The sequence below is a fragment of the Poromitra crassiceps genome (genome assembly GCF_964638095.1).
Source record: "Poromitra crassiceps genome assembly, chromosome: 12".
Taxonomy (NCBI): domain Eukaryota; kingdom Metazoa; phylum Chordata; class Actinopteri; order Beryciformes; family Melamphaidae; genus Poromitra; species Poromitra crassiceps.
The window spans coordinates 35,860,068-35,872,312 of NC_139632.1; the positions used below are offsets into that span (position 1 = coordinate 35,860,068).

Genomic DNA, 12,245 nt, shown 5'->3' on the forward strand with positions numbered 1-12,245 from the left:
GAGTGACAGCAGAGGGTGTGGGGACATGGTGAGTGACAGCAGGGGGTGTGGGGACATGGTGAGTGACAGCAGAGGGTGTGGGGACATGGTGAGTGACAGCAGAGGGTGTGGGGACATGGTGAGTGACAGCAGAGGGTGTGGGGACATGGTGAGTGACAGCAGAGGGTGTGGGGACATGGTGAGTGACAGCAGGGGGTGTGGGGACATGGTGAGTGACAGCAGGGCGTGTGGGGACATGGTGAGTGACAGCAGGGGGTGTGGGGACATGGTGAGTGACAGCAGAGGGTGTGGGGACATGGTGAGTGACAGCAGGGGGTGTGGGGACATGGTGAGTGACAGCAGGGGGTGTGGGGACATGGTGAGTGACAGCAGGGGGTGTGGGGACATGGTGAGTGACAGCAGGGGGTGTGGGGACATGGTGAGTGACAGCAGGGGGTGTGGGGACATGGTGAGTGACAGCAGGAGGTGTGGGGACATGGTGAGTGACAGCAGGGGGTGTGGGGACATGGTGAGTGACAGCAGGGGGTGTGGGGACATGGTGAGTGACAGCCACACACCCTGCCTACAGTACCTGTCCCATGGGGATGCAAGCTCTAAATAATGAAACAATCATGTTATATTTTCTTGTATTTCATTGGAGGTTTGTCTTTTATTACTCCCTCTCTGTCTCTGTCTCTCTCTCCCCTCTGGTCCTCCCTGCGCCCTGCATGGTCGATCTCTCTCTCTCTCTCTCTCCCCTCTCGTCCTCCCAGCCCCCTGTGAGGTCTCTCTCTCTCTCTCCCCTCTTGTCATCCCAGCCCCATGCATGGTCTCTCTCTCTCCCCTCTGGTCCTCCCACCCCCATGTAAGGTCTCTCTCTCTCCCCTCTTGTCATCCCAGCTCCATGCATGGTCTCTCTCTCTCCCCTCTGGTCCTCCCAGCCCCCTGTAAGGTCTCTCTCTCTCTCTCTCTCTCCCCCCCCTCTTGTCATCCCAGTTACGTGCATGGTCTCTCTCTCTCTCTCCTTTCGTCCTCCCAGCTCCCTGCATAGTCTCTCTCTCTCTCTCTCTCCCCTCTGGTCCTCCCATGTCCCTGCATGGTCTCCCCGCCCCCAGCCCTCCCAGCTCCCTGTATAGTTTGGTGTCCAGCGCAAAGAAAGGAAGTCAACCTTCAATCAGCAGCAACGAATCAGTGGCCTCCTTGATGTTTGATAAAGCCATGGCACTTCCTGGAACATTCTCTCTGCCTGCTGTGTTGTTGTGAGCTCATGACCATTTGTTGTTATTTTAATGTATGTAATTGAAGCCAATTAAGGTTTGTTTTCCTCAGGGTTTAATCAGCTCTATTCCTATTGTAACAGTGTCTTCTATTGTCTTCTACAGGTGGCCAGTGAGCGGCTCCACTGCAGCTGTTGGGGGTTCACTTCTGGGCCAACTCACAAGTCTGCAAGTCATAAAGCCTGCTCCTCTCTAACCGCTAGACGTTTACACACCTTCAACATAAAGCCTGCTCCTCTCTAACCTCTAGACGTTTACACACCTTCAACATGAAGCCTGCTCCTCTCTAACCTCTAGACGTTTACACACCTTCAACATAAAGCCTGCTCCTCTCTAACCTCTAGACGTTTACACACCTTCAACATGAAGCCTGCTCCTCTCTAACCGCTAGACGTTTACACACCTTCAACATAAAGCCTGCTCCTCTCTAACCTCTAGACGTTTACACACCTTCAACATGAAGCCTGCTCCTCTCTAACCTCTAGACGTTTACACACCTTCAACATGAAGCCTGCTCCTCTCTAACCTCTAGACGTTTACACACCTTCAACATAAAGCCTGCTCCTCTCTAACCTCTAGACGTTTACACACCTTCAACATGGGAGATATTCATTCCAGGTCTTCTCTGCAGACTCTTCTGTGAGACTCGCTCGTCGTCTCTTGGCGGGATCCTGCTGGCGCTCTGCCAGAGTTCCTACTGTACGCTCCGCTGGTTTGAAGGCACTTCCTCCCTCAGAGGAAATCCGCAGTGTGCACGCTTTCTTCTCATTTCCTGTCTTTGTCCCGACGTCATGTGACTCCTGTGTCATGTGACTCCTGTGGGAGGCTGCAGGCGACCTGCCTGGAGACCTGCCTCCCTCCGGCTACCACGTCAGGATGAGGACAGAGAGAGAGAGAGAGAGGCCTGAAGGATAGGAGGAGGGGGGATAGGGGCGAGTGTACAATACAATACAGTAAGGACATATCATTTGTATTGCACCTATCGGACGCTGCCAGTTGGTTTGTTTTCACAGAACCATCTTGGAACCTCTGAAAGGGGCAGGCCACCCACACTTTTCACAGAGCTAATTGGCAGGTGATTGGGTCCGTGTTCGTTGGTGCGCCGGCTTAATTAACGGTGCGTTCCTGGGTGGATACATTATTTGTGCATGAGGGTGCCGTGCTCGTTAACATCCGATCCGACGCACCACGTGCGTGACAGACCGGCGATATGGACGCGGTCGGAGTGAGAACGGACTGGATCGTGATCTCATTATCTGGTGTGAATCCAGCTGGCTCGCAAAGGTTGCCTGTCTAGACTTCAATCACAAAGACAGGCCATTTATAGGCACAGACTGAGCTGGCCACTAAGAGTTACATTGAGGCTGTTCCAGAGTTGAAGGCACCATCACCTCTTGTTTGGATCTTTCTCTCTTGGTGCTATGTACTCTTTGCGGTGCTGTCTCTTCACTGCAGAGATCAGCTGTCAATCAAACAGTGTGTCAGTTACTGTGACTGTCTTTCTCCATGGAGTTTCTCTTGATGCAGTTTGAGTTTGTCGTGTCTTTGTCCATTAAGCCATGGTGGCTATCACTGCACATGCTAATGCAAGTTAGCTACTCCAGTTCCTCTGGAACACCAAATGTTCTGGAGTTCATGACCTGGATTTTAGGGAGCCCCCGCGTCACTGCCTTTTTTTCTTTCTTTTCTTTGTCTTTTCTTTTACATTCTCTTGCCATGTGTTTTGCGTTCTCTCACAATAAACATCGCCTGCTCTCACATAATACTTTTGCATTCCCTTGCAATGGAGAAATCTGTGAACTGTGGAAGTGCCAGTGTGGCGAGTAGTTTGGACCATTTCCATGTGGTATGCTGTTACTGACATGTCAACAGCCTGTCTAGGTGTCCCCTCAGTACGTTTAAGCTAGTATTTAGTTATTAAAAAAAAAAGGTATTGTAACGCAAAACGTATTGTGAAGGAACGCAATGGGCATTTAGTTTATATCGGTCAGATATAGAGAGGAGCCTATTATAGCAACATGGGAGGAAGGTGAGTGTGTGAACCAGGAATTGGAGAGGGGGCGGGTGTGGAGTGGTGGTGGTGGGTGCAGCGGCCTGACATCAGAGTGCAACATTCCTGCTGCCTCGCGCGGCCCCACCCGGCCTGCTGTGGCTCTGGACCCGCACGCCCGGCCCCACCCGGCCTGCTGTGGATCTGGACCCGCTCGCCCGGCCCCACCCGGCCTGCTGTGGATCTGGATCCGCTCGCCCGGCCCCACCCGGCCTGCTGTGGATCTGGACCCGCTCGCCCGGCCCCACCCGGCCTGCTGTGGATCTGGACCCACTCGCCCGGCCCCACCCGGCCTGCTGTGGATCTGGACCCGCTCGCCCGGCCCCACCCGGCCTGCTGTGGATCTGGACCCGCTCGCCCGCCCCCACCCGGCCTGCTGCGTGTGGATCTGGACCCGCTCGCACGGCTCCACCCGGCCTGCTGTGGATCTGGATCCGCTCGCCTGGCTCCACCCGGCCTGCTGTGGATCTGGACCCGCTCGCTCGGCTCCACCCGGCCTGCTGTGGATCTGGATCCGCTCGCCTGGCTCCACCCGGCCTGCTGTGGATCTGGATCCGCTCGCCTGGCTCCACCCGGCCTGCTGTGGATCTGGATCCGCTCGCCTGGCTCCACCCGGCCTGCTGCGTGTGGATCTGGACCCGCTCGCTCGGCCCCACCCGGCCTGCTGTGGATCTGGACCCGACTCCCAAACCTGGGTTTGTGTTTTCTGCTGAACCAGCTCGGTTCCAAAACCTTCTCATTCTCCTCATTCCTCTTTCTCCTATCACACCCTCCAAGGAAAGGACTGCAGGCACACACACACGCACGCACACACACACACACACACACACACACACACACACACACACACACACACACACACACACACACACACACACACACACACACACACACACACACACACACACACACACACACACACACACACATGGATAAACAGTAAATACAGCATAAAATTACAACAGTGAGGGATGATCACCACAAATCATCCCCTCGTTTCAAAACGTTACGGAGCAGCCAGTCATCTTGTGGTGATATAATATGTTACAGATGGAACTTCACCCATGAGGCTGTGAACTCTTCACAAACACGAGAGAGAGAGAGAGAGAGAGACAGAGAGAGAGACAGAGAGAGAGAGAGAGAGACAGAGAGAGAGGGAGAGAGAGAGAGAGAATACTGTTCATGTGTCTGTCAGATAAGATGGCTGCTCTTCATTGAGGTCAGGGTGAAGTCCTGATTTAGAAGCATTGTCCTCCCTGTTGTGAACTGTGCTGAAAGGCATGCAGTCTTATCATGTAGGCCAGCACAGCTCCTCCTCTCACTGTCAGGTCATTCACCCCCCCCACCCCCACCCCCCCTGTTTACACTGTATGTGTGTGGGGTCCATATGGTCTTTATGGACCTTATGGTCTCGATATGGCTCAGTCTGTTATGATGGATATGATGCAGTCTGATTGATTCCATATTTGTCAAATTGATCAGTAGGCTACTGGTTGTCTATGAGATGCCCTTCTTAGCCTGAACTGATCACATTCCACACAGATATGTGTAGGCTATGTGTGTACTTTGTATCGCATGATGTAAATTATAGGCTGGGAGGATTTTCCATCCTGACAATAATAATATTGTGGGGGAATATGACATCATCATCAGTGATGATGTCATCATCATTGACATCATTATCATCATCATCATCATCAGTATATAGGGCTCTGTCTGTCTGTTTCTCTGTCCCACTGTGATTGTTCCACTGTGATGTCATAAATCCCACTATGACATCATCAGTGATGTCATAGGATCACGATCACATGTGAAAACACCATCTGGCAGCATCAGGTTAGAAACTAACAACCTCTTTGCCACAATAAAGGTGCCCCCCACACACACATCTCAGTCCTGCCATATACAGGAGCCTACAGTAGAACTCTCAACAGGGCATGAAATTAACCTTTTTAATCACCACTCACACAGGGGTAAGTGATTCGGAGTTTCTTCTGCCAATTCAATTTCTGAAGTTTTGAAAGCAGTAGAGCGAGAAGCTGCCACCTGGTGAAAGCTTCAGGCCAAGTTTTGAAAGGTTAACTTCCGTTTTGAAAGTTCCAAGCTCAGAGTGTTGAATGTTAGCAGAAATCCATTTTGGAGTCTTGATTGAGGTGTCATGCTGCTCGTAACAAAGTTTTACCCACATAAATAAAAGAATCTATCTTTGTCATTCCAGTTGGAATACTTCTGAGGTTTGAATGCGTCTACGATAGTGTTAGCCATTGAGCTAAAAGTCTAATGGTGGCCGCTCAGACCCGCTGGTCTTGCCTACTGCCACTCAGAGTGCTCTCCCATTGGCTCAAACGCTCTGATGCTCAATCACCTGATAATAATCTGATTGGCCGGAAATGCCGGAATGAATTAAGGGATGTGTAGTTTCTTCACTCTTGCGATATAATATGTACAGTCTTGTACCTTTTTTTCTTTGTTTTTTTTTAATGCTTTTTCAACTCTGAATGAAATGCTAGGTTCCAGACTTAAAACTCTTTAGATAAGGATTTTTCGAAGCGTGATTGAGAATAATGAATGAAATACTCTATCGGAACCCGAGGTGACGTCACAATGTCACGTGACTGTTGAGCTCTATGGGAGTCTTAACCTCGCGTCACCAGGCTCTTCTCGGCGAGAAAGAGCCTGGCCTCCGTTCACAAGCGATTTTGTCACCCTGCCTGCTTCCGGCCTAGAGCCCGCCCTAGACAGGAAGCAACAGCGGAAATAGCTCGTTAACTTGACAATTAGACACAACGAATCAGAAAATAAAACGGCAAACAACAAAACAAAAGATGGACGTACCGAACAAAGTTTTTGAAGAAGTTCTTGTAGAAACATTGCGGATTCACAATCTCACATATTTTAGGCCAATACAGAAGCTTTGCATCAGACAATGAATCGAGGAAAGAGACGTTCTCGCATGTCTACCAACTGGCTTTGGGAAAAGCTTAGTATTCCAAACCTGGCCGACGGTGTGCCAACTGCTTGGGAAGAACTTTTCTTTTTTTTTTTATTATTAACATTTTTTATTTTGAATAAAAAGGATACAAGACAAAACAAGCACATGAAACAAGCGACATCAACAGTGAAAGGAAAGTGAGTTGACAACAGAACCGAGTTATATGTTACACATAACTGGGGCACGTGACAGTGCCTTTAACGGTCGACACGGCTCCGCTATAATAAACAAGAGAAGATAAAAAGAAAAAAAATCTCTCTCTCTCTCACACACAAAAAACACACACACGATATAACAGACTAAATGAACAGAGTATATAGGGTCAAGTACAAAGGTAGAAGTGTCTCAGTCAGAATCTCTCTAGATATGAACACAGGGGTGACCATATTCTCTGAAAAGTGTCAGATTTCTGATGTAGGTCATAAGTCAGTTTTTCCAGAGGTAAGAATATTGAGACCTGTGACAGCCACATATTTACAGAAGGTACTTGAGGAGTAGACCATAATAGTAATATGCATTTTTTTGCTAAATAAAATAAAACATTTAACAGAGACTCTGTATCTTTATCAAAATTCGTAACTGAGTCATAATTCAAAAGATACAAGACTGAACTCATAGTAAATTGTTTTCCTATAATGTTTTGAATAATAGAGTGGACCTCTCTCCAGTAACTTTGAATCTTGTCACAAAACCAAAATAAATGGGTAAGAGTCCCTAGATGAGCTTTACATTTAAAACACAAATTGGAAGTGTCTGGGAACATTTTCTGGAGGCGAACAGGGGTGAGATAAATTCTATTAAAGAACTTATAATTTTGTTCAGATACACTAAGAGGAGTACATTTAGGAAAGATCTTATTGCAGATTGCTGACCAGCTCTCTGTGCTGAACGTGGTCCCAAGATCATGTTCCCAGACAGGCTTCAAAACGTCAAATGAGGATGAGCTGGCCATCGATAGAAGAGCATATATATATGAAATTTTGCCTTTAGAGCCATCAGCTGAGATAAGGCACTTCTCAATCTCTGACAATTCCAGACGTAATTTTCTTTCCCTCAGGAGCGACTGTGTAAAGTGTCTTATTTGTAAAAATTTATAAAGATCCCTATTGGGTAAGTCAAAACCAATTCTAATTTGTTCAAACGATTTTATATTGTTCTGTGAAAAAAGACCAGAAAAATCAAAGAGGCCCTTTGAGAGCCAAGTCAAGAGGCCAATATTTCCCATTTGTGGGGGAATGTCAGGGTTGAGAGCAATAGGGGACCAAAGAGAAATACATTTAGGAATATTTAAGTATTTTCTCACATCTCTCCAAACTAAAAGTGTATTATATACAATCATATTACTTGATAGAGACTCCACCTGATCGAAATTATAGATAAAAGGGAGCGACTTCAGCAGTCTTGGATGGCAAGCATATGATTCAATACTAGTCCATAAAGAGTCATGCCTGTCCAAAAACCAATTTGACATATTTTTAATTTGAGCTGACCAGTAATAAAGCTGGAGATTTGGCAGTGAAGCTCCGCCCCAGTCTTTTGATTTAGTAAGCGTAGAAAACTTGATTCTTGGCTTTTTGTATTTCCATATATATTTAGAAATATGATGATTAAGTCTTTTAAAAAAGGTAGAAGACAAAAAACAGGGAAGGCTCTGAAACAAGTAGTTCAGACGGGGAAGAATGTTCATCCTTATGGCATTGATTCTCCCAAAAAAGGAAGTTGGTAAAGTCGACCATTTAACCAAGTCTTCTTTGATTTTCTTAATCAGAGGTGGATAATTAGCATTGAATAAATCTGTGAGGTCAGGAGTAACTAAAATACCCAAATATTTAAAACCTTTCTCTGACCAATGAAAAGGAAAATGCACAAAAATGTCGGCCTTAGAGGAAATGTTTAAAGGCATTGCCATTGATTTATCTAAATTAATTTTATAGCCTGATAGCTTACTATAACAAGCGATGGAATCCAGAACTATGGGGATCGAGGTCTCAGGATTGGTCAAGTATAAGAGAACATCATCAGCGTATAACGAGATACAATGCTCTACCTCACCTACTCTTACACCACAAATATTGTTATCGGATCTGAGGGACTCTGCTAGGGGTTCAATAACTAATGAAAATAAAAGAGGGGATAAAGGACATCCCTGTCTGCACCCCCTGCCTACTGAAAATTTCTCAGACAACAGTCCATTTGTGTTAACAGCTGCCAATGGATCGGAGTATAGGAGTTTAACTAAGGAAATGAAGTTAGAGCCCAGGTTAAACTTTTCCAAAACAGAAAATAAAAACGGCCACTCTACTCGATCGAATGCTTTTTCTGCATCAAGGGAAACGATCAAAGCTGGGTGTTTAAGAGTATTAAGATGGTGTACAATGTTAAAAACTCGCCTCAGATTATCAGCACCATATCTGGACTTAACAAAACCTGTCTGGTCTGGTTTAATAAGGTGAGGAAGTAATCTTTCTAATCTGCGAGCTAGTAGTTTGGCTACTATTTTAAAGTCCACATTAAGTAAACTGATTGGGCGGAAAGATGAACAATCAAGAGGATTTTTATCTTTCTTTAAAATTAAACTAATAGAAGCCATCTTCCATGTATCTGGCAGAATTCCATCAGACAGGTTTTTAAGTACAGGCATCAGGATCGGACAAATCGCAGGCCAAAATGCCTTGTAAAACTCAAGCGGATACCCATCAAGGCCTGGTGCTTTTCCAGAGGGCATAGATTGAATAGTTTCCCATACCTCTTCTTGACTAAAAGACACATTCATAAATAAACGATCCTCCTCTGTGGCAGTAGGCAGAACTTTTCAAACAAATGGCCAGTTGATGGAATAGTTATAGTTGTCGGTCTGCTGTTATCGATAATGGAGGATCAAGTACAACAGTTGAAGCATCTCTGCTGCCTGTGCTGGGAAAGACATGGACATTGATCATAAGATTTCACATGGCAAGAGAAACCTTCCTCGGCAGTAACTAGAAATGTGCTAACGCTACTATACAACTTGTGTTGTTGTTCTTTTCAGGCTCTTTTCAGCTAATGTAACCTCGCCACGTCAAGCTAACGGCAACAAAGACGTTTTTTGGCGCACTTATTTCCGGTGTTGCTTTGTGTTCCTTGGTTTACGCCCCCATGACAAAAAGCGGTGTGAAAGGTGCCCAGACTATGGTAGTCTTGAGGTCTCTGAGGAGGGGAGGAGCCAGAAAGATCCGCCCCATTCGTGAGCTTTGTGTTCCTGCAGAGGGGCCAGCTAGTGGAGGCGGCTTCCCCCAGACCCTCAGGAGGGAGCCAGCAGCCCCAGCAGCTTGACCCTCCCATGGGGTGTTCACTGTGTGGGGCAGAGCCCTATCCCACATAGGTGTCCCACACTTCTGTATTTGATCTGCTGTGTGAATTTAATGACAATTTAAAAGAGAAACAAGTGATAATATATGGAAGGAGAAACAACAGATAGCAGATCATATTTTTCATAGCCTTTGACCAGAACTTTTAGGCAGAGCCAGAGAGCATGGAAGTAATCATCTATCTCAGGGTTAGGGTTAGTCGGACAGTGTGAACATTTAGCCTGTAAAGTTTGTGGGTGGTTATTAGTTCTACGAAGGACTTGGGAGTTGGGTTTTGGTGTTAAATTTAATTAAAAAAAAAAAGTGTTGTGGGTTATTTGTGTAGTCCATTTCTTGAATGGAGTTGATGTTCTGTCTTAAGCTGCTTTAAAGTTGAACACATTTACTGAAGTTGGCACAGCCGACAGACTTACAAGCCAGTCGAATTAATCACTTATTCAGATTCCGTGTTAACGTCAAGCTATGGGTCTCCCAGAGCGGGTCTGTCTACTTCCTGAGCTTGGCTTGTAGGACAAAAGCATTGACTGTGAGTAAGAATGGAAACACACAGAGCAGATGAGGCCCTGCTTGGGAAGTCCAGTCATGTCTGAGGATTGTGAGGAAGCTACTGTGCTGCTGAGAAATAAGCCACAGACATCCCACTGCTCTCTGTGATGAAGATGTTAAGCCAGCAAAACAAGCCAGCCCTGGTGTTAGAGTTGCTGTCCATCCTATCAGGGCAGCCCAGAGAGATGACCCTGCTTATGTGCACATGGTCTGAACACAGCATACTGAGGAGGAGGCCATACATCTGATCTGCTGAAGGACTTTAAGGGAGCATTTGAAGCAAATCGGAGGAAAATTTGCTTCAAGGGGATGTTACGTACAGATCATGTCCGTTGCAAAACATTTCAAAACAAAAATACTGTGTGTAGATTAGAAACATACAGAAGCAAGAGGGTTAGGACCACATGTGAAAACTATATTTGAGTTGTGAGTTTTTGACCTGTGTGAGGATTTTAGCACTAGAAAGGCCAATTAATTTTGAGGTCTTAGAAAAGGCCAATGAGGTAAATTATAAATAGGCCTATAATTATAGGCTAACTACTAACTTCCTTGTGTGATTTCAAAAATATAAATGACACTCAGGGCCGATCCTGGCCATTTGGGTGCCCTAAGCGTAATTGTTCTGTGGTGCCCCCCCCCCCCCCCCCCCCCGTAAAACTTTCAATAACTGTCAAACGAAAGACTGCAAAATCATTAATTATGAACGATACTAGTGTATCCCAGCAAACATCGTCTTGACCGCGACATCACCAGACGATAGAATTGTGGTTTGGCATCTACCATCTAAGTCTGACGTTCTCTCCACATTCCTCCAAAGTAACGTTTAGACTGTCACTTCAAAACAAAAAATATTGACCTCATATTGCTTTGAAAACACCACATGTAGGTGTCTTTTGTGTTTTTGTTGAATAAAATGTCATTTGATTGACAATTTACCTGTTGTGTGATCAGATACTCACAGTGTGACATGCACTCCACCTGCAATGACGACTTTTATTGAACGCCCTTTTCTTTTTTTAATATGAAAACACGTTTATGTCATATAAGTACAAGTGTCTCTTGCTATGGGCTTGTATTTATCATGTCTGAGGAAGGGCTTTGCCCGAAACGTCACACTTTTTTGTGGTCGAATAAATATTTGGGAGCAGCTGCCAGTGTGCGGACTCTATTTTTATTACTTATCTGTACTTCAGTCCTGCACCTGACTTTAAATCCCTCACTGGATGTGCGTGCCTTTTTGTACTTCTTGTATTTATCACAAACTTAATAAAACCTAATGGATAAGACACATGACTGCGAAGCGGGCGCCGCAGGATCGAATCCCGCATGAGGTGTGATCTTTTGTCTTTCAAAAATCGTTGAATCTGGACACGTTGTGGGGAAGTAGAGGAATTACGTCGCTAAGATTTCCATTCAGAATATATAATTAGACCCTGACTAGATGTAGTGGTTTGACGTGCAGCAGACGGTCGTTATACGTGAAAATGTTTGCTGGGATCTCACATTTCATTACATGTGGGAAACAAACAATTGTTAGAATTACTGTACATGTCAGCAAACAAGTGATTGTTAAACTGTACATGCAAGCAGGGGCGGACTGGGATCATAATTCAGGCCAGGCATTAGATACCAAGCAGGCCAGGCCGATACAGGCCGACGTGCGTGCCGGCGTCCGAAGGGCGGCGGCGAAAAATTGGGGCTGTTTGAAGCCCAATTTGGACCGTCTGAAGCCAGATTTGGGCCAGTTGAAGCCAGATTTGGGCCAGTTGAAGCCAGATTTGGGCCGGTTGAAGCCAGATTTGGGCCGCTTGAAGCCCGATTTGGGCCGTTTGAAGCCCAATTTGGGCCGAGTCCAATTTTACAATGAGATGCACCCTAAATAAAGTAATAAAACCACTAGTAAACCAGTAGGCGGCGCCTGGCCTGCTGTTCAGTGAGTGGCCTGACTGAGGGCACCAAAAAAAAAAAAAAAACCTTTTTTTTTTTTTTTTTTGGGTGCCCTCAGTCACGTGATGCCCTACGCAGTCTGCGTACTCTGCGTAATGGGTTGGAGC

General features: G+C 46.1%; 1 protein-coding gene across 1 annotated transcript in view; it reads left to right on the forward strand.

Moving 5' to 3' along the window:
* Positions 1-505: 505 nt before the first annotated feature.
* Positions 506-12,245, forward strand: part of LOC310786194 (desmocollin 2-like protein) — a gene marked incomplete at its 5' end in the record, with an annotated part of 50,827 nt that continues 39,087 nt past the window's right edge. Inside the window, 5 exons of the mRNA XM_083647367.1 lie at positions 506-538; positions 1,362-1,368; positions 1,836-1,955; positions 2,089-2,126; positions 3,303-4,001. Of these exons, the coding sequence (XP_083503493.1) occupies positions 506-538; positions 1,362-1,368; positions 1,836-1,955; positions 2,089-2,126; positions 3,303-4,001 (897 nt within the window). The remainder of the gene's footprint in view (positions 539-1,361; positions 1,369-1,835; positions 1,956-2,088; positions 2,127-3,302; positions 4,002-12,245) is intronic.